Source organism: Sminthopsis crassicaudata, chromosome 4, assembly GCF_048593235.1.
Source record: "Sminthopsis crassicaudata isolate SCR6 chromosome 4, ASM4859323v1, whole genome shotgun sequence".
Classification (NCBI taxonomy): domain Eukaryota; kingdom Metazoa; phylum Chordata; class Mammalia; order Dasyuromorphia; family Dasyuridae; genus Sminthopsis; species Sminthopsis crassicaudata.
Genome location: NC_133620.1, coordinates 271463641 through 271485220, shown reverse-complemented (window position 1 = coordinate 271485220; position 21580 = coordinate 271463641). Strand labels below are relative to the sequence as shown.

Here is a 21580-nt window from a genome sequence, read left to right as displayed (position 1 = left end):
GTCCCTATTCACATGGTCCTCTTTTCCTATACTTTGCTATTACTTAACAGAACCAAAAGACTGTTTCATTGTTAGAGCCTTTGCCATAAACCAAAAATGTTGGTAAGAATAAAAGTAAACCATGATAATGGGAAAAAGTCAAAGGGTAGGCAGAGGAGAAGCATTTCCTTTACTTCAATAATAAATGTTCATTCATCCATTCAACAATTGATTATTCTTTAAAATATATATATATATATAGATATATAGACATATAGATATACTTACAGGAACAGAATTAGATAAAGAAGCCCAAAGCATTAATACAGCATACTTGGGAGACATAAGTTCTTTTGTTTCTTGCCTTACAGTTTTGTAAATCATCTGCATCATTGTCTGTTCAAAACAAACAGATAAAACCTTCAGTTATCAAAGATTGCTGTGAACTGATAAACTGTATGTTTCCCTGAGCATTCAAAAAACACAACAAAGCAGATTTTATGAACTATAACTAAGGGTGATTAGTCAGTTCTTTTCTTTGTAGCTGGAGAAAGATAACAAATTGTTGAACACACAATTACAAAACCTACTCCCTATCAATATGCCAGGTTCTCTACTTGGAGGTTATGTCAGTGGCTCTATTTCTAACAACATGCTAAAAGCTATGCTGGCCCTAAATGGTGCCTGCTCATCAGAAAGTTTCTTTCCAAGACAATGCAGGGCAAGGCTGCTGAGGTAGATCCTAAGAGCAAAAAGTGAGTGTGCTCTTCATAAGTCTGAAAAGCATCCTTCCAATGATTGAGAACTAGAGCTCTTCATAACAGAGATGGAGAGATCCAAGCACTCTCTATAAGAAAGCATTTGGCTTCAAATATATTATTAGTACCAATGATAGCTGTACTAGTTTATACTTATAGTTTCCAAAGTATTTTGCATATAATACAACAATATTATCAGGCAGATATGGTAGGGTGTATTAATCCAAGATAAAGAGAGGATATGACTTGTCCAATCAAGTTATAAATGCTACTATGTGACAGATGCTGTATTAAAAACTAAGCATAAAAATAAAAAGCAAAAACATCTTATATTCTAATGGAAGGAGAAAATGCATCTATACATTGGTACATACAAGTCAGAGAGCATGGAATGTAGCCTTTGAAAAAAAGACACCAGCTATAATTACAGTCAATAAATGTTAAAGTTTAACCCTGGATCTGTATTTTTTCACAACAACATATGAAAATGGCAATTATTTACAAAACTATTCATGCCAATTCAGTTATCCCAGTCAGATATATGATGATACCTTATGTATGTAACAAGAAAAAAAGACCTTATTTATACAGAAAAATTCCTAGTAATAGAAAAGATCCTGAAAACAGCTGATATGTAACTTAACTTTTGAGAAATAGCTAAATAATTTTGTTTTAATATAATGCATTTTTACTGTGCCATAAGAAATGGAAACTATGATGGAAATAAAGAAATACGGAATGACTTATCATGAAACCATGAGCAAAATAATTATATACACTGATTATAACTATGTAACAGACTAAAAAAGTCTGGGAAAAACGAATGGAAGGAAAAAAAATCAGGGAAAAAGACATGAAGACAGGATGACTGTGTTACTATTTTGTTAAAAGTAAATAGGTACTTAAATTTTTTAATAAAGTACAAGTAATAAAATTTTACAATTTTTTGTAGGATTATAGAATAAGAACTGGAAAGGACAAAACAGATCATCTGATCAAATCAGTTCAATTTAGAGTTTACAGTATGAAACTTACTGAAAATCACAGAAATTGAACAATCCACATTTTACCTGCCTCCAAATCCAAAGAGCTTTCATTTAATTTTTTAATTGAATTTGTACATTTGAATGTGTTCACTGATGATTATGTTAATGATCTGCACACAATGTAAGCTATTAAGTGTACCATACTTTGAGTATGTACCATACTCAAAGTATGATACATGAACATGAAAAAGTTTTCTTTGTAGCTGGAAAAATATATATAACAAATTGTTGAACACACAACCACAAAACACTCCCTATCAGTTGATAGGGAGTTTCCCAAAACCCTTTCATTAAGGATTCCATGTAGTCAAAACTATTTCCATAATAATAATAATAAAATGCAACTTCCCCTTTTCACTCTTTTATGAATATACAGAGTAACTAACTGCACATGTCTATAGTAAGACAGTATAATTTTCCAGAGAGTATATGACCTGTGATTAAAAAACTTTGCTACAAAAATGGAGAATGAATTAATATCTCATTTATAAAAGTGGAGTTTTGTCTTACAAAGAGATGAATTTACAGATGTGGCTGCACTCGTTACTTTGCTCATATTCATCCAGTATCAACACTATCTTATCATCAAAGAATATCTTCTTTTATGAAATGCTTGACAACACATAGAAATGGTACTGAAATATTCATGACATTGAATTGACACATTAATTTGTTGTTTTTTTTTTTAATCTCATATCTGATTCCAGAATAGCTGCATTAATGTTTCTACTGATAAAGCAAAAGGAATGTTAGGTACAACTGCTGGTGCCTTAGCATGAATCAAGGCAGAGGCACCAAATAAATGACTTTTTTGACTTTTCATGGGTTTTCTTGGCAAAAATACTAGCATGGTTTGCCATTTTCTTGCCCAGCTTATTTTACAGATGAGACAAACAGTGATATGACTTGCTCAGAGTCACAAAGCTAGTAAATGTCTGAGGATGGATTTGAACTCATTTCTTCTTGATCATAGACCCATTATATTACAACCACTGTGTCACCTAGCTGCCCCAAACAAATGACTTCTAGTAATCATTGTATTCTTTACCACCACTTGCTGGTTTAAAAAAAAAAACCCAGTTTCACTTAAGAATATCCTTGATGAAGCAATACAAATTACATATTTTATTAAATGTAGATACTTAATGCATATACTTTTTAATATTCTATATATCAAACCGAGAAGTATATACAAAACTTTCTGCATCATGTTGAAGTAGAAGGATTGTTTCGGTGTTCAGATGTTTTTTAATTGTGTCTAATTTCTTAAAATCCCATTTGTAGTTGCCTTGGCAGATACTGGAATAGTTTGCTATTTCCTTCTCCGACTCATTTTACAAATGAAGAAATTGAGGCAAACAGGGTTAAAGTGACTTGTCATACAAGTAGTAGGTATCTAAGATCAGATTTGAACTCAGGAAGATCATGAGTTTTCCTGACTCCAAATCCAGCACTCTTGAGTACCATGGCATCATATAATTGTCTACGGTTATCCCAAGAAAAAGAATTTGAGGAACTGAGTTACAAGAGGAGCTGGCCAGTTTCTTCATGAAATACCATTTTTATTTGAAAGAATAACTGAGAGAAAAAGGATGATAATTCAGACAGGTATTTGGCAGACTTTTTTTTCCCCTAAAATGAACAAAGTAAGCTTGTCATATAAAGGAAAACAAATAACAGCATTTGTTTCCAATAATAAAATCTGAGCTTTCAAGTGAAAATTAGAATTTTAGAAAACTTATGTCTACTACTGTGAGACTGACAGCTTCCCAATACTATTTTCCCCTGATCTTAACAATGAAACAAACTCACACTAATAAATGAAATTTTTTATATTACTTAATGAAATATGTCAGCATTTGGAAGATCTGCATGATTCAATGAACAAATATTTTCCACATTACCAATGATGTTATAAAACTGGGCATAAAATCAGACCTATTTGGAATACAAGATAGATTAACAGATTTTATAGTAGTGAAGAATGAAAAATTCATTTATGTGGCTTGAGAGTCCACATTGCAACTAATTTTTGTACAAAAACTTCTTAACTTAATATAATCAAAATTATTTATTTTGTATTCAAAAAGGAAGTCTAAGTCTTCTTTTGCCACAAATTCCTTTTTTCTCCACAGATTTGAGAGGTAATTTACTTATAATATCACTATGTCTAAATCCAGAACCCATTTTAATCTTATCTTGGTATAGGTATTAGGTGTAAATATTTAAGGAGCTATCACTTGTGGAGTTTCAGTATAGTATCAAAGATTATTGACAATTATCTGGAAAGGCTATTAAGCTACTTTTCTCTCTTCCAATCACTTTATGAGTGAAGCTGTATTTTTTAAAAAACTTATTTCAATGAGACTTCCAGCCAACATGACAAAGAGGACACACACACCTATCTAAACTCTTTCTTGCCTTCAGAATACTTTTTTTTTCATGATAAGGTCTTGGAATTAGGGTTTGCCTGAAAAAAACCCACGAATATATTAACAACAGAAGATATCCTCAAAATTCACCAGAAAAGGTCTGTTTTTACTTGCAGGTGAAAGACCAGGCACAGCCTGCAAGCAGGCAGCAAGAGCACAGATGGCAGCTCACAGTGAGCAGCCTGGAGGGGGTGGGGTGTAGGCACAGCACTCAGAAAACTTGTGGGGAGAACTTTACCCAATGTGAACTTTTTTGACCTGGCAGCAAGCCAGTAGATCAGCAGAGAAGCCACAAACGCAAGGGGTAAAGACTTCAATCCTGAAACACTGGGGTCTCTTGGGATCTGACCACACCCACCCAGCATGACTCAGCATGCTCTCAGAGTCTCAGAGAGTGGCTGCTGTGTAGGCAGTGCAGCCATTGCTGTCCTGCTGCTTCACTGCTACCTTCTGCAGTCTGTAGAGGAAGCTTGGTAATACCACACTGCCCAAAAAGCAGAACACATTTACTTTTTTTTGTTTGCTTGTTTTCTTTGATTCTTCTTTGTCAAAATGAGCAAAAAAATTAAAGCGAACTCTAACTAACTAACTAACTACATATATATATATATATATATATATATATATATATATATATATATATATATATATATATATATATATATATATGCATGTATATTTTATATGGATAGAAAGCAGACTTCAAACACCGAGGAGACTAAAAACAGAATGTCTCCAGATAAATCCCCAAAGGGGGATATGATCTGGTCCCCAACACACAAGACTCTCATAGAAGAAATTAAAAAGGCTCTTACAATAAAACTAGAAGAAAAATGGGGAAAGGAAAGGGAAGCTGGACTAAAAAGGGTCTGGGTAAGCCATCCCACTCATTTAAAGATACAGAGGATTAAGAAATCAAATCCCTGAAAAACAGAATTAGTGAATTGGAAAAGGTAGACACTTCCAAGAAAAACAGAATTAGTGAATTGGAAAAATAAAATAGCTCTCTAAAAACAAAATTGGCGAAATGGAAAAATTCCATAGACCAAAACAACTCATTTAAAAACTAAATTAGAAAATTACAAAAAAAAATAAAGAAAAATAAGTGAAGAAAATAATTCATTAAAAATCAGAATTGAACAAATGGAAATGAATGACTCGAGGAGACATCAAGAATCAGTCAAGCAAAACCAAAAAAATGAAACAATGGAGAAAAAAGTTAAATACCTACTTGGGAAAACAACAGACCTGGAAAATAGATCTCGGAGAGATAATCTGAAAATTATTGGACTGCCTAAAAATTAAGATGAAAAAAAAAAAAGAGCTTAGACACTATTTTCCAGGAAATCATCAAAGAGAATTGCCCAGATGTTATAGAAACAGAGAGTAAAATAGACATTGAAAGAATTCATCAATCACCCACTGAAAGAGACCCAAAATCAAAACACCAAGAAATACTGTGCCTAAATTCCAGAACTATCAGACCAAGGAAAAAATACTACTAGCATCTAGAAAAAAAAAAAAAACAATTCAAATATAGAGGAGTCACAATAAGGATTACTCAGGATCTAACAGCATCCACATTAAAGGATTGAAGGGCCTGGAATCTGATGATTCTAAAGGGCTGTGTGGTATGCAGCCAAAAATAACTTACACAGCCAAAATGAGCATTTTTTTTCCAGGAAAGAAATGGACATTCAGTGAAATGGGTGGATTTCATCTATTTCTGATGAAAAAAACAGAACACAACAAAAAGGTTGATCTCCAAATATAAAAGTAAAGAGAAAAATAAAAAAAGTAAAAAGAAATCTTGGGAACTAAATTTCTGTTATGAATATACATAAAGAATACATGTATAATTTGGTTTTACAATTATAATATAAAAAAGAAACTAGAGGAAGAAAGGAAATTGTACCAGAAAAAGGGTAAAGTGGGGGTACTACATCTCATGAAGAGGCAAAGAAAACCTATTATATCTGAGGGAAAGAAGGGATGGGGATGAACACAGTGTGTATCTTACTCTTATCAGAATTGGCTTAAAGAGAAAAATATTAGACATATTAGATTTATACAGAAACTTCTCCCACCTCATTGAAAGTGGGAGGGGGAAAGTGAAAAGGGAAGGAGTAAGCTAAGCAGAAGGGAATATAGAAATTGTGAGGAAAAGGGGTAAGAAAAGGGGAGGAATTCTAAGGTGAGGGGAGGGATCCTAAAAAAGGAGGGCTGTGTAAGAGGCAAGTAGTGCTCACAACTTTAATACTGGGAAGGGGGGGAAGAGGAAAGAAAGGAGAAAAGCATAAGCAGGAGTTAACAAGATGGCAAGAAATACAGAATTATTCATTTTAACATAAGTGTGAATGGGGTAAACTCCCCCATAAAACAGAAGTGGATAGCAGACTGGATTAAAAGCCAGAATCCTACAATATGTTGTTTATAGGAAACACACTTGAAACATGGTGATACACACAGAGTAAAGGTAAAAGGCTGGAGCAGAATCTGCTATGCTTCAGGTGAAGTCAAAAAAGCAGGGGTAGCCATCTTGATCTCAGATCAAGCAAAAGCAAAAACTGATCTAATTTTAAAAATTAAGGAAGGGCACTATATCTTGCAAAGGGTAGCATAGGTAATGAAGCAATATCAATATTAAACATCTATGCACTAAATAGTATAGTATCTAAATTCTTAAAAGAGAAATTAAGAGAGCTGCAAGAAGAAATAGACAACAAAATTATAATAGTAGGAGATCTCAACCTTGCACTCTCAGAATTAGCTAAATCAAACCACAAAACAAATAAGAAAGAAATTAAAGAGGTAAATAGAATATTAGGAAAATTAGATATGATACATCTTTGGAGAAAACTGAATGGAGACAGAAAGGAGTATACTTTCTTCTCAGCAGTTCATGGAACCCATACAAAAATTGACGATATATTAGGACATAAAGACCTCAAAATTAAATGCAGGAAGGCAAAAATAATAAATGTATTCTTTTCAGATCACGATGCAATAAAAACTACATACAACAAAAAGCTAGGGGTAAATAGACCAAAAAGTAATTGGAAACTAAATAATCAATGAATTGAGGGGCAGCTAGGTGGCGCAGTGGATAGAGCACCAGCCCTGAATTCAGGAGGACCCCAGTTCAAATCTGGTCTCAGACACTTAACACTTCCTAGCTGTGTGACCCTGGCAAGTCACTTACCCCCAGCCTCCAAAAAAAAAAATAATAATAATCAATGAATTGGGCTTGCAACTTATAAAGCTAGAAAAAGACCAAATTAAAAAACCTTAATCAAATACTAAATTTGAAATTCTAAAATGAAAAGTAGAAATTAATATTATTGAAGGTAAAAAACTATTGAATTAATAAATAAAACTAAGAACTGTTTTCTTGAAAAAACCAACAAAATAGATAAACCCTTAGTAAATTTGATTTTAAAAAAGTAAGAAAATCAAATTGTTAGTCTTAAAAATGAAAAGGGAGAACTTCTCACTAATGAAGAGGAAATTAGAGCAATAATGAGGAGTTACTTTGCCCAACTTTATGCCAATAAATTTGATAACTTAAATGAAATGGAAGAATATCTTCAAAAATATAGATTACCCAGATTAACAGAGGAAGAAGTAAATTGGTTAAACAGTCCCATTTCAGAAAAAGAAATAGAACAAACAATTAATCAACTCCCTAAGAAAAAATCCCCAGGACTAGCTGGATTTACATGTGAATTCTACCGAACATTTAAAGAACAATTAGCTCCAATGCTATATAAAATAGGGATTGAAGGAGTTCTACCAAATTCGTTTTATGACACAGACATGGTACTGATACCTAAGCCAGGTAGGTTGAAAACAGAGAAAGAAAATTATAGACCAATCTCCCTAATGAATATTGATGCTAAAATCTTAAATACAATATTAGCAAAAAGATTACAGAATATCTTCCCCACGATAATACACCATGACCAAGTATGATTTATACCAGGAATGCAGGGCTGGTTCAATATTTGGAAAACTATTAGCATAATTAACTATAACAATAACCAAATTAACAAAAACCATATGATCATCTAAATAGATGCAGAAAAAGCATTTGATAGAATCCAACATCCATTCCTAATGAAAACACTTGACAGTATAGGAATAAATGTACTTTTCTTTAAAATAGTCAGAAGCATCTATTTTAAAACCATCAGTAAGCATCATATATAATGGGGATAAATTGGAACCATTCCCAATAAGATCAGGAGTGAAACAAGGTTGCCCACTATCACCATTACTATTCAATATTGTATTAGAAACTCTAGCCTCCACAATAAGAATCAAGAAAGAGATTAAAGGAATTAGAGTGGATAATGAGGAAACCAAATTATCATTCTTTGCAGATGATATGATGGTATATTTAGAGGATCCCAGAGATTCTACTAAAAAGTTATTAGAAATAATCCACATCTTTAGGAAAGTTACAAGATACAAAATAAATCCACATAAATACTCAGCATTTTTATACATCACCAACAAAATCCAACAGCAAGAGATACAAAGAGAAATTCCATTCAAAATAACTGTTTAGAGCATAAGATATTTGGAAATCCCTGCCAAAGGAAAGTCAGGAATTATAAGAGCAAAACTACAAAACACTTTCCACACAAATAAAGTCAGATTTAAACAATTGGAAAAATATTAAGTGCTCTTGGATAGGCTGAGCGAATATAATAAAGATGACAATACTAATACATGTATTTAGTGCTATACTAATCAGACTCCTAAGAAACCATTTTACTGACCTAGAAAAAATAACAACAAGATTCATATGGAAGAACAAAAGGTCAAGAATTTTAAGGGAACTAATGAAAATAAAATCAAATGAAGGTGGCCTAGCTGTACCTGATCTAAAACTATATTATAAAGCAGTGGTCATCAAAACCATTTGGTATTGGCTAAGAAATAGACTAGTTGATCACTGGAATAGGTTAGGTTCACAAGACAAAATAGTAAATATAGCAATCTAGTGTTTGACAAACTCAAAGATCCCAACTTTTGGGCTAAGAATTTATTCTTTGACAAAAACTGCTGGAAAAACTGGAAATTAGTATGACATAAACTAACTAGGCATGGACCTATACTTAACACCATACACTAAGATAAATTAAAAATGGTTTCATGATTTAGGCATAAAGAATGAGATTATAAATAGATTAGAGGAACAGAGAATAGTCTACCTCTCAGACTTGTGGAGCGGGAAGGAATTTATGACTAAAGAAGAATGAGAGATCATTATTGATCACAAAATAGAAAATTTTGATTATATCAAGTTCAAAAGCTTTTGTACAAACAAAACTAATGCAAACAAGATTAGAAGGGAAGCAATAAACTGGGAAAACATTTTTACAGTTAAAGGTTTTTGATAAAGGCCTCATTTTCAAAATACATAGAGAATTGATTCTAATTTACAAGAAATTAGGCCATTCTCCAATTGATAAATGGTCAAAGGAGATGAACAAACAATTTTCAGATGATGAAATTGAAACTATTTCTACACATATGAAATGGTGTTCCAAATCATTATTGATCAGAGAAATGCAAATTAAGACAATTCTGAGATACCACTACACACCTGTCAGATTGGCTAAGATGGCAGGAAAAGATAATGATGAATGTTGGAGGGGATGTGGGAAAACTGGGACATTGATACATTGTGGGTGGAGTTGTGAATGGATCCAGCCATTCTGAAGAGCAATTTGGAATTATGCTCAAAAACTGTGCATACCCTTTGATCCAGCAATGTTACTACTGGCTTTATATTCCAAAGAGATATTAAAGAAGGGAATGGGACCTCTATGTGCAAAAACGTTTGTGGCAGCTCTCTTTGTAGTGGCTAGAAACTGAAAATTGAATGGATGTCCTTTAATTGGAGAATGGTTGGGTAAATTGTGGTATATAACTGCTATGGAATACTATTGTTCTGTAAGAAATGACCAGCAGGATGAATACAGAGAGACCTGGAGAGACTTATATGAACTGATGCTAAGTGAAATGAGCAGAACCAGGAAATCATTATATACTTCAACAACAATACTGTATAAGGATGTATTCTGATGGATGTAGATATCTTCGACAAAGAGAAGATCCAATTCAGTTCCAATTGATCAATGATGGACAGAATCAGCCACACCCAGAGAAGGAACACTGGGAAATGAATGTGGACTACTTTCATTTTTGTTTTTCTTTTACTGTTACTTTCACCTTCTGAATCCAGTTTTCTTGTGCAACAAGAGAACTGTACAGATCTGCACACATATTATATTTAAAATATACTTTAATATGTTTAACCTCTATGAGACTGCCTGTCACCTAGGGGAGGAGTTGAAGGGAGGAAAGGGAAAAGTTGGAACAGAAGTGAGTGCAAGGGACAATGTTGTGAAAATTACCCATGCATATGTTCTGTCAATAAAAATCTATAATAAAAATGCAAATTAAAAGAATTTTGAAGTATTACCTTGTAACATGTCCTCTTGGCAGTTACTATTACCAGTCTGTCCTAGGCCCAATAGAGTATCTTTGACCACTGACCTTTGCAGTGTCAACTCTACCCGGCTTGCCTCCTCTTGAAGCCTTCAAAGGTCTCTGGCCATGATTTCTTAAATCTGTAGTTTAATAACCGGTAGCACGCTCAAGAACAGCCACATGTAATCTTAAAAGTCTTTATTATACCTACTTACATAATGCCCTGACTTAATGCCCTGACTTGTTAACTTTTTACCTCTCATGGCTCCATCAGCTTGGCTCAGCTACCCCAGGTTAGGGAGCCAGGTTAAAGAGCGCCAGGTTAAAGAGAGCGACTGCTGTCTGCAGTGGGCTTATAAAGGGCCTGTGAGGTCACACAAACAGCCAATCAGCGAGAGAGTCACCCATTACAAAACTATCTCAATGTGGCCAAGATCCAACCTACAGGGCAGTCCTAATATCCACAGAGAATACTTCCTGGGGCACTCAATCTCCCGTTGCACTGTGGTGCCGCCCATTTAAAGGGCCCTTACATTACCTCATATCTATTAGATTGGGTAACAGGACAGAAAATGAAAATGACAATTAGTAGAGGGGATATGGAAAAATTAAACATTAATGCATTGTTGGTGGAATTGTGAACTCTTTCAACCATTCTGTAGAGTAATATGGAACTTTGCTTAATGGGCTACAAAATCATGCACAATCTTTAACCTCATAATATCACTATTAGGTCTGCATCTCAAAAAAGATTTTTTAAAAAGGAAAAGAACCTTTAAGTACAAAAATGTTACTTACTTTCTGGGAGCAAAGAATTAGACACTGAGGGGATGCCTATCAATTGGGAAATGGCTGAACAAATTGTGTTATGTGATCATGATGGAATATTATTGTGCTATTAAGGAATGATGAGAAGGATGTTTTTCAGAAACCCTAGGTTGTTGTGTTGTTTTGTAAGAGGCTCTGGACCTGAACCTCCTGGGGGATAGTTGAGACGCCTTTGTGTCAGAACCCGCCCGAACCCGGATCTGTCACCGTGGCAACTGACAAGGTAGGATCTGGGTGGGTGCAGGGGAGGCACAGTAAGGATTGGCTCCGCCTTTGGGGAGGAATCAGGGAGGAATCCAAACTCTAACGGGGAAATATGCAAAAAAGATAAATGGGCTATAAAAGAGCGAGCACGGAAGGGCTCGGGGGAGACACGGCTGACTTGTAACTCCAATAAACATCACTGTGTTTTATCCACCTCGGCTCTCTGTCTGGTGATTCCCTCCTCCCGTCTCCAGGAGGAGGGCCGGAGACGTCCGAAGCCCCGTCGGGTCGGGGAAGCTGGAAGAGGCAGTCACTGTTGAGGTTTCCTGTGAAAGGTCCCGGCCCCTAACAACTGGCGCCTGCACAGGGACCTGAATGAAGGCGGAGCCGGACCAAGAGTCTACTCATCGCAGGAACCAGGAAGAGGTAAGTGCTGTGCTCTTTCACCTCAATTTGCTGCTGGTCAGCAATTGAGAAGACCAGACAGCCTAGTTGAACTAACTCAGAGAATAGTTCGCTAGAAGGCAGAAGAATGGGACAGAAACAAGTGAAAACCCGTATTGAGCCGGAGGATGCAGGCGTACTCGCCTGTCAGTTGTATAAGTTGTGTAAGAGCAATGGGGTACAGATTAATATAAGAACTTGTAGGGAATGGGTCAGAAAAATATTTCAAGTCAGTCCATGGATAGAACACACCGGTATAGACCCCGACCGGTGGGGAGTAGTTGGCCAGCAGATGGCCTCCTACCACAAAGAAGACCCAGATTTCCTTTCTAAACAAGATTTCTTGATGTACACGGTGGTGGGAGCGGCTTTACATCCTACACCCCCACCACTTATAGACTCGCGAGAGACCCAAGTAGGTGACTCCCTTTGTGGTACAGAAAGTGAGGATGAGAATGATTTTTCCTATTATCCCCCACCAATATACCCGTGGGATAGCCTTAGAAGGGTGGAGAAAGGAAAGTTCCAGGAGGAAACTGAGGGGAGAAAAAGGGGAATCTTTCTGATGCGTGACCCTAAAAAGGGGGGAACTTTTTCAGATCAGAGTTATAGAGCAGGAGAAAAACAAACAGGTTTTTTGTGGAAACCAGGGGAGAGAGAACAATTAAACAAGGACCCACCCTTTAAGCCACATGGAACGTTTCCCAGGGAACCAGGAGTAAACAAGGACCCACCCTTTAGGTCAACTGAAATGTTTCCTAGGGAACCAGGTAATGAGGAGCAAGAAAAACAAAAAACCACAATTAAGCAATCTCCTCACACAAATGGGAGTACATACCAGAGTATATTAACTACAAGCTTGAGAGCAGCATTAAAGGAGGGGGAGAATGTAGATTTAGATGAATGGGGTTTAAAACCTGGAGCATTCCCAGTGTTCACACAAGTTTTAAATGATGGGACTCACGCACTTGCATATCGGCCATTGCCTTATAAATTCTTGAAAGATATGAAGGAAGCTGTGGAAAAATATGGACCAGGTTCCACCTATGTGAAGAAGTGTATTTCTGCCTCTACTACAATTGCACCATGGCTTCCCTATGATTATGCAGAAATCATGCAGACAGTTTTAGGCCCAGCGGAGTTTGTTGCCTTTAAGGCTTATGCACAAAGGTGTGCGAGAGCATATGTGGAAGAAATGAATATAGTTAATGCTGAGGAGGCCATAAATATGATAACAGGACAGGGGAATTGGATTACTCCTGAAGCTCAACTTCAGCTTGATGATCAAGTACTGAGAGCTGTGCAGACTGTCCACATTAGAGCCCTTGAAAAAATGGGGGTACAAAATGGGACAAATAAAATATCAGGACTTAAACAGAAACCTAGTGAAAAACCTTTACAATTTATATCTAGAGTACAGGAGACAGTAGAAAGAACATTTGGAAGAACTGGGGCCAGTCCTCATCTAACTTTACAATTGATTAGGGAGGGCCTCCGTCCTGAATATAAACCAGTTTTAGCTACTCTTCCACCCAATCCTACTCTTGAAGAGTTGATTGATAAATTATTAGATATTTCAGAGAAGGACTCTATGACTATGCTCACTGAAACAATGATATAGCAGACTGTTTTTTCTCAATTCCCTTACATCCAGATGATTGTGAAAAATTTGCATTCTCTGTTCCTTCTACCTAACTCTCTTTGGCAAATGGATATTACTCACTTTCAATCCTCCTTAATTCATGTAACGGTAGATACCTTCTCTGGCTTTATAATGGCGACTCTACAGAACAGTGAGGCCACGAAAAGTGTAATACAACATATGTTGGAGTGCTTTGCAGTTGTTGGAGTACCTCGCAGTCTAAAAACAGATAATGGCCCTGCATATACTTCTCGAGGCTTTAAGGCCTTTTTAAACGAGTTTGCCATTCATCATATTACAGGCATTCCTTATAACCCTACGGGACAGGCAATAGTGGAGCGTGCTAATCAATCTTTAAAACGCACGCTCATTAAACAAAAAGGGGGAGCTGCTGGAAGGCTAACTAGAGCACAAGTAGCCAAAGCAGTATTTATTCTGAACTATTTACAAGTCAGAGAGGATGGTACAACACCAGCCATGAAATTTTACACTATCTCCCCGATTAGAAATGACAATAATAAAGAGCAAACTAATGATCTGCACCCACAGACGTGCCTGGAAGGCAGTACTGTGTGGTGGAAAGATGAGAAAGGAAATTGGAACGGCCCTCACAAGGTCCTTGTGAGAGGCAGAGGTGTTTTTGTGTCTCAACAGGTGAAAATGGAAGAGGTGGAGGAAGATGGATCCCATTGCGAAATGCCAGAGAAGTTCCTAAGAAACCATCGACGGTCTCGAGGCCAGAGGTGGCAAAAAAGGAAGGAGAGGCTACAACAACAGATCCTGGAAAAGAAGCTTCATAAACGAGGACATAGGGGTGCCCGAAAAAATGCAACCAGCTGAGCTAAGTGGAGGCTGATTACGGGACTTATGGACTTACGGAAACAGATACATAGTGCTTTGTTAGCTAGAATGGTACAAACAACTGAGGTTTTGCAAGTGGTTGTACATCAACAAGCTTTGATGCTTCGTTATATGAGAATGCAATGTCATTATAAGTATTACCCTGTATGTGTAACTCCTGTTCCTTTTAACTCTACTTTATATCAATATTTGGAAGATGTGTTAAAAAATGCTACTTATGCTACAAATGCTACTAGTGAATTGAGAGCTCTTGATTTTATTATTTCTGCTATGCAAAATGCTTCTATTACTTTTGCCAAAGAATGGAATGAGGAAATATCAAAGAAGTTTACCTCTTGGTTTAAAGGCATAAGCCTAACAGATTTTTTTCATTGGCTTACAATTGGAATTATTGGAGTTATATTATTGATGCTTATGTTTTGTCTATTACCCTGTGTTTTTTCAATTTTCCTTAAAGCCACCCGTGCCGCTCTTGAAGCCCTTAAGGCGGATATGTTAAACCCGATAAAAAACAAAAAGGGGGAGTTGTAAGAGGCTCTGGACCTGAACCTCCTGGGGGATAGTTGAGACGCCTTTGTGTCAGGACCCGCCCGAACCCGGATCTGTCACCGTGGCAACTGACAAGGTAGGATCTGGGTGGGTGCAGGGGAGGCACAGTAAGGATTGGCTCCGCCTTTGGGGAGGAATCAGGGAGGAGTCCAAACTCTAACGGGGAAATATGCAAAAAAGATAAATGGGCTATAAAAGAGCGAGCACGGAAGGGCTCGGGGGAGACACGGCTGACTTGTAACTCCAATAAACATCACTGTGTTTTATCCACCTCGGCTCTCTGTCTGGTGATTCCCTCCTCCCGTCTCCAGGAGGAGGGCCGGAGACGTCCGAAGCCCCGTCGGGTCGGGGAAGCTGGAAGAGGCAGTCACTGTTGAGGTTTCCTGTGAAAGGTCCTGGCCCCTAACATTGTTTGTCTCTTTTTCTTGCACAATATAACTTATTATGAAAATGTTTTGCATGACCATACATATATGACTTATAACATATTGCTTGCCTTCTCAATGAGGGGAAATGGAAATGAAAGAAAGGAAAGACTATGGAACTCAAAGTTTAAAAAAAAAACAAATGTTAAAAAATGTTTTAAAATTGTTACATGTAACCGAAGAAAAATAAAAATACTAAATAAATGAAGAAAAAACTAATACAGAATATCCAAAAACAACAACCACCACCACCACAACAAAAACACCACCACCACCACAAAACATATTTCAACCACAACAACATATCACAGATGACTGAGGGGATGCTAGGTGGTGCTATATTGCATAGAGTGCTGAGTCTGAAGTCAGAAAGATATCTTCCAGCTATGTGACTGAGCAAGTTGTTTAATCCTATTTGTCTCCATTTCCTAATTTGTAAAATGAACTGGAGGAAGAAATGGAAAACCACTCTAGTGTCTTTGCCAAAAAAACCCTAAATGAGGTCCAAAAGGATCAGACAAAATGGAAATGAGTGAATAACAGACTGAATCATAGAAGCAGTAATGAAAAAACCCATGTCCTATTATTGTCAGACATCAAAGAACTTGGCAAAAATATTTTTAAATAAGGTCACTACTCCAATTTTTTTTGTTTTGAAAAATAGTTACTTTTCATAAAAATACTTTTTGTTAATATAATGGATTTAATACTACTAATTTTAAAGGAATTAATAGATGAATAAATCAATTAAAATATAGATGAATTAATAAATTGATAAATTTTAAAACATATCAATAACTGTAACCCATATATATAGAAAAATTCTGAAAAATTTTCAAAAATGTTTATGAGTTTAAAGGGGTCTTGAGAACTACTGGTTCACAGGAAAGAACATGGGATTTTATGTCCAAAGTTCTGGTTGCACATTTTTACTATGATAATAATATTTACATGCTGAGGATTTATGTGGATTTATTTTGTATCCTGTAACTTTGCTAAAGTTGTAAATTATTTCTAATAGCTTTTTAGAAGAATCTCTGGGGGTCTTTAAGTATAGCATCATATTATCTGCAAAGAGTGATAGCTTGGTTTCCTCATTATCTACTCTAATTCCTTTAAACTCTTTCTCAGCTCTTATTGCAGAGGCTAGCATTTATAATACAATATTGAATAGTAATAGTGATAGTGGGCAACCTTGTTTAAATCCTGATCTTACTGGGAAAGGTTCCAGTTTATCCCCATTACAGATGATGCTTACTGACAATTTTAAATATATGCTCCTGCCTATTTTAAGGAATAGTCCATTTATTCCTATGCTCTCAACTGTTTTTATTAGGAATGGATATGTTGGATTCTATCAAATGCTTTTTCTGCATCTATTTAGATGATCATATGTTTTTTGTTAATTTGGTTATTGATATAGTCAATTATGCTAATAGTTTTCCTAATATTGAACCAGTGGTGCAATCCTGGTATAAATCCTACTTGGTCATAATGTATTATCCTGGGGTAGATATTCTGTAATCTTTTTGCTAATATTGTATTTAAGATTTTAGCATAAATATTCATTAGGGAGATTGGTCTATTATTTTCTTTCTCTGTTTTCATCCTCCTGATTTAGGTATCAGTACCATGTCAGTGCCATAAAAGGAATTTAGTAGGACTCTTTTAATCCCTATTTTTTCCAAATAGTTCATATAGCATTGGAATTAATCATTCTTTAAATGTTTGGTAGAATTCACATGTAAATCCATCTGGTCTTGGGGATTTTTTCATAGGGAGTTGATTAATAGTTTGAGCTATCTTTTTTTTCTAATATGAGAGTGTTTAACCAATTTACTTCTTCCTGTGTTAATCTGGGCAAGCTATATTTTTGAATGTATTCTTCCATTTCATTTAAGTTATTGAATTTATTGGCATAAAGTTGGGCAAAGTAACTCCTCATTATTGCTCTAATTTCCTCTTCATTAGTGGCAAGTTCTCCTTTTCATTTTTAAGACTAGCAATTTGCTTTTCCTTTCCTTCTTTAATGAGATTTATTAAGGGTTTATCTATATATTTGTGTGTTTTTTTTTCAGAGAAACAAACTCTTAGTTTTAATAATTAATTCAATAGTATTTTTTTATTTTCAATTTTATTAATCTCTCCTTTTATTTTTTGAATTTCAAGTTTAGTGTTTGGGGATTTTTAATTTGTTCCTTTTCTAGCATTTTTAGTTGCAAGCCCAATTCATTAACCTTCTTTTTCTCTATTTTTTTCAGGTAGGCCTCTATAGAGATATAAAAGTTCCCCTTATTATCTCTTTGGTTTCATCTCACATATTTTGGTATGCCATCTCATTATTGTCATTTTCTTGGGTGAAATTATTAATTATATCTATGATTTGCTGCTTCATCCAATCATTCTTTAGTATGAGATGTTTTTAGTTTCCAATTATTTTTTGGTCTATTTTCCCCTAGCTTTTTATTGAATGTAATTTTTATTGCATTGTAAATTATAAAAAGATGGATTTACTATGTCTGCCTTTCTGCATTTGAATTTGAGGTCTTTATATCCTAACATATGGTCAATTTTTGTATAGATTCCATGAACTGCTGAGAAGAAAGTGTACTCCTTTCTGTCTCCATTCAGTTTTCTCCAAAGATGTATTATATCTAATTTTTCTAATATTCTTTACATGCTCACATGAATGACTCAGGAGATATTTTCTCATTTGACCTTTTTCTATTCCCCTGTAAAAATGAGGGGGTTGGATAAAATATTCTTTAAATTTTGCTTTTAGTGCAAAAGTCGTTGATCTTAGAGGAATAGTATCAGGGTCTTCATTGAATCTGAATTTTAAAACTTTTAGAAACTGGTTTGTAGCATACCTCTAACATCTAATCTTTATTTAAAGTCAAATTTAGAAAGACAATATGATATAGTCAATAGAGAACCAGACATAGAGGAATTAAGATCTGGGTTCAGGTCTTGCCTCTGAGAGATACTGATGGTGTGACTTTCTATAACTCATCCAACCTTTCAATGCCTCAAGCTAAGAATGGAAGTTTCAGAAAAGTGCTAACTTGCAACAGGAAGATGAGTTTCCTCCTTATGAGTTCCAGATACCAATAAAACACAAATTAAAAATCATGAATGAACAAATAGGACATGATAATTTAAGATCAATGAAATTACACAATTATGCACAATGCACAGTATTCTTATTGCAGATCCTGTGCCCAGCATAAAATTAATTAGAGGAAATAAGAATATAAGTTGGGTCTGAAGTATGGATCATATGAAAAAAAATCAAATTACTTTTAAAATTGCCTATTATTTTTGTTATGCCTACAACCTAAGTTATTGTTTGAAACATAAAACTGCCTAAGAATTGTACAAGCATTAATTGCTTTGATTTTGTGGTTAAAGAATCTCATAACACTATAGTTTGAAATGAAAAAAAGGTATGTATATAAGTTATATGACATTATGGTGAAAACAAACAAACAAACAAAAAAAAACAAACAAAAAAAAAAACTTTGGCTTTGGGAGTCAGGGGTTTTGATTCCACTTCTGCTGCCACTTAATTATATTGATCTTTGGTAACTCACTTCATTTCTATGGGCCCCAATTGCCTCATATGTAAAGTGAAAGGGTTGGATTGGATGAGCTTTTAACACGCTTAGGGGAAAATAGGAACCACAATTGTTTCATGTGATCATGGTGGACTAACAATGTAGAAATGCCTAGAAGTCACCTGGTGACCTGATATTACAGAGGGGCCACTTCCAATGCAAAGACATAGCATGGCAAATGTATATTGGTTATTGGAGTAGTATAACAATTACTTAATCTTCTTGGGGAAATGATCCTGAAAGGCTGCAAGACTATAGTTTATATCACTATTCTTGCTGAATATTTTCTAATCTCAAGATGGCATCAAAAAATAACTTTTCCGTGATATCTCTTAGCAGAATATTTAGGAAAACTTTTTCACTTCTCTCAGCACTAGAGTATTCTGCTTTCTTTGAAGATACCCATCATAAAGCCAGACAATGTGGACAGAAGCTACACTTGCAGTTCAAGATGGTGCGATTTAAAAGGATGTTGCAATAGCAGTGGCAAGAAAATTCTCTAATGAATTAAATCTGATGATTAATATCAGGGACTAGATCTTCAGAGTTCATCATGTTGGGTTCAATGATCAGCATGTCTTCCATTTTTCTCTAGGTCATTCCATAATTTGAAGATACTTATTTTAAGCTCTTAAGTGCTACAAGCCATAATTAAATCAATACCTTCCACCAAGATTTAAATTGGTCAGAAAGAGAGCTCTCTACTTTTTCTTTTCTTCCCCTCCCCCCAGGCTGGAGTTAAGTGACTTGCCCAAGGTCACACAGCTAGGAAGTGTTAAGTGTCTGAGACCAAATTTGAACTCGGGTCCTCCTGACTTCAACAATGGTGCTCTATCCACTGCACCACCTAGCTGCCCCTCTATTTTTTCTTTTAATATCTTCCTAATTTTCAAATAGGTGCTAAAAACATGCTTCCCACTCTCCTCTTTCCTTCATCCCCATAGTCTCCTGGAGCCTAAGCCAGGACTTTCCCAACCCAAGTATCTCTCTTGGAAGTGGCAGAATCCCCCTAATCCCCAGATTCAGTGGTCAATGCAGAATCTAAAAAGTTTTATTTCTACAATTCACAACCAGATCTCTTCATTAAAAGTAGATACTAAAACAAAGTCATGGGTAAATTCCATTGAAAGTGAACAGAAAAATGAAAAGTAGTAAGTTGCTCATACAATTTAAACTATAGTTTACTTTAACTGTCTAAAATATAATATTCTATTTTGGTTACAACCATTCTTTTTGTTTTTGGCTCTTTGTCTTGTTCTTTTTGTTCCATAATCATTTTATTAATATTTTTTGCTTTTTTTCCTACTGATGATAAACATATACAAGACTCCTTATCCTTTAGAAAAGGAATGACTAGATTCTATGGTTCTCTCCAAGGTACCATCCTACAGATTCCTTTCTCAAATTCACTGAAAACAAAAACTGTCTCTATTTTTTGCCTCTACTTTTTCTCATACTTTAAACTCCTAATAATATGATTTCTGACCTAGTAACTCAAATGAAATTGGCCCCTTCAAAGTTATCAAGGAACCCTTAATTGTTGGATCTAATGGCTGTTTCTCAATTCTAATTTGTTCTTTTAGTAGCACTAACATTATTAGTCATCTTCTCATACTACATAATCTCTAGGTTTCTGTGACATGACATGACTCTCTTCCAGCTCTCCTCTCTTTTAGTGGATCATAATTACTCTCACATCCCCTATTGGTATGCCCCTATCCCCTGGTGGGTTCATTTATCTCTTTTCTCTACCCTATTTTACTGGGTGTTTTAATCTGATGCCACAAATTCAATTAACATCTCTATGGAGATGACTTCCACATCTATACATCCAACCTTAGTTTCTTTCTACGCAAAGTCTTTCATGTTCTCTTCAAATAATAGTTCCTTCTTCTTCAAAGTTATCTGGCATCTGCTTTATATGAATTTTGAATAAACCTACATGTGAATAAGTTTTTTTTCTATTAGAATAAAAGTTCCCAGAGGGCAAGAGTTAATTCAATTTTGCTTTTCTATCCCCAGCATCTAGTATAGAGTCTGGATTAAGTAGACACTTAATAATCTGATTGATGATGAACTACTTGAACAAGAATTTCTACTTTAATTATGTATGGAAATTAAATACTATGAACAAAACCATCACAGTTTTGGAATGTGTAATGCTATCAGACTAGAAAAGGAGTAGTCAGTTTGGTGACAAAGGGTAGCAGTCAAGGAAGGAAGCCTGATTATTTTCGGCTTACTCGGTCCCTAAGGCATTCTTACAAGATAAATGGGCTGCAAAGGGAATG

General features: G+C 35.4%; 1 protein-coding gene across 2 annotated transcripts in view; it reads right to left on the bottom strand.

Moving 5' to 3' along the window:
* Positions 1-21580, bottom strand: part of CYP39A1 (cytochrome P450 family 39 subfamily A member 1) — a 138272-nt gene that overhangs the window by 75685 nt on the left and 41007 nt on the right. Inside the window, exon 6 of one of the 2 annotated variants that reach the window (XM_074310737.1) lies at positions 268-375. The exons of the other annotated variant lie outside the window; for it this stretch is intronic. Coding sequence (XP_074166838.1) covers positions 268-375 — 108 coding nt within the window. The remainder of the gene's footprint in view (positions 1-267; positions 376-21580) is intronic. 2 annotated transcript variants of the gene reach the window in all.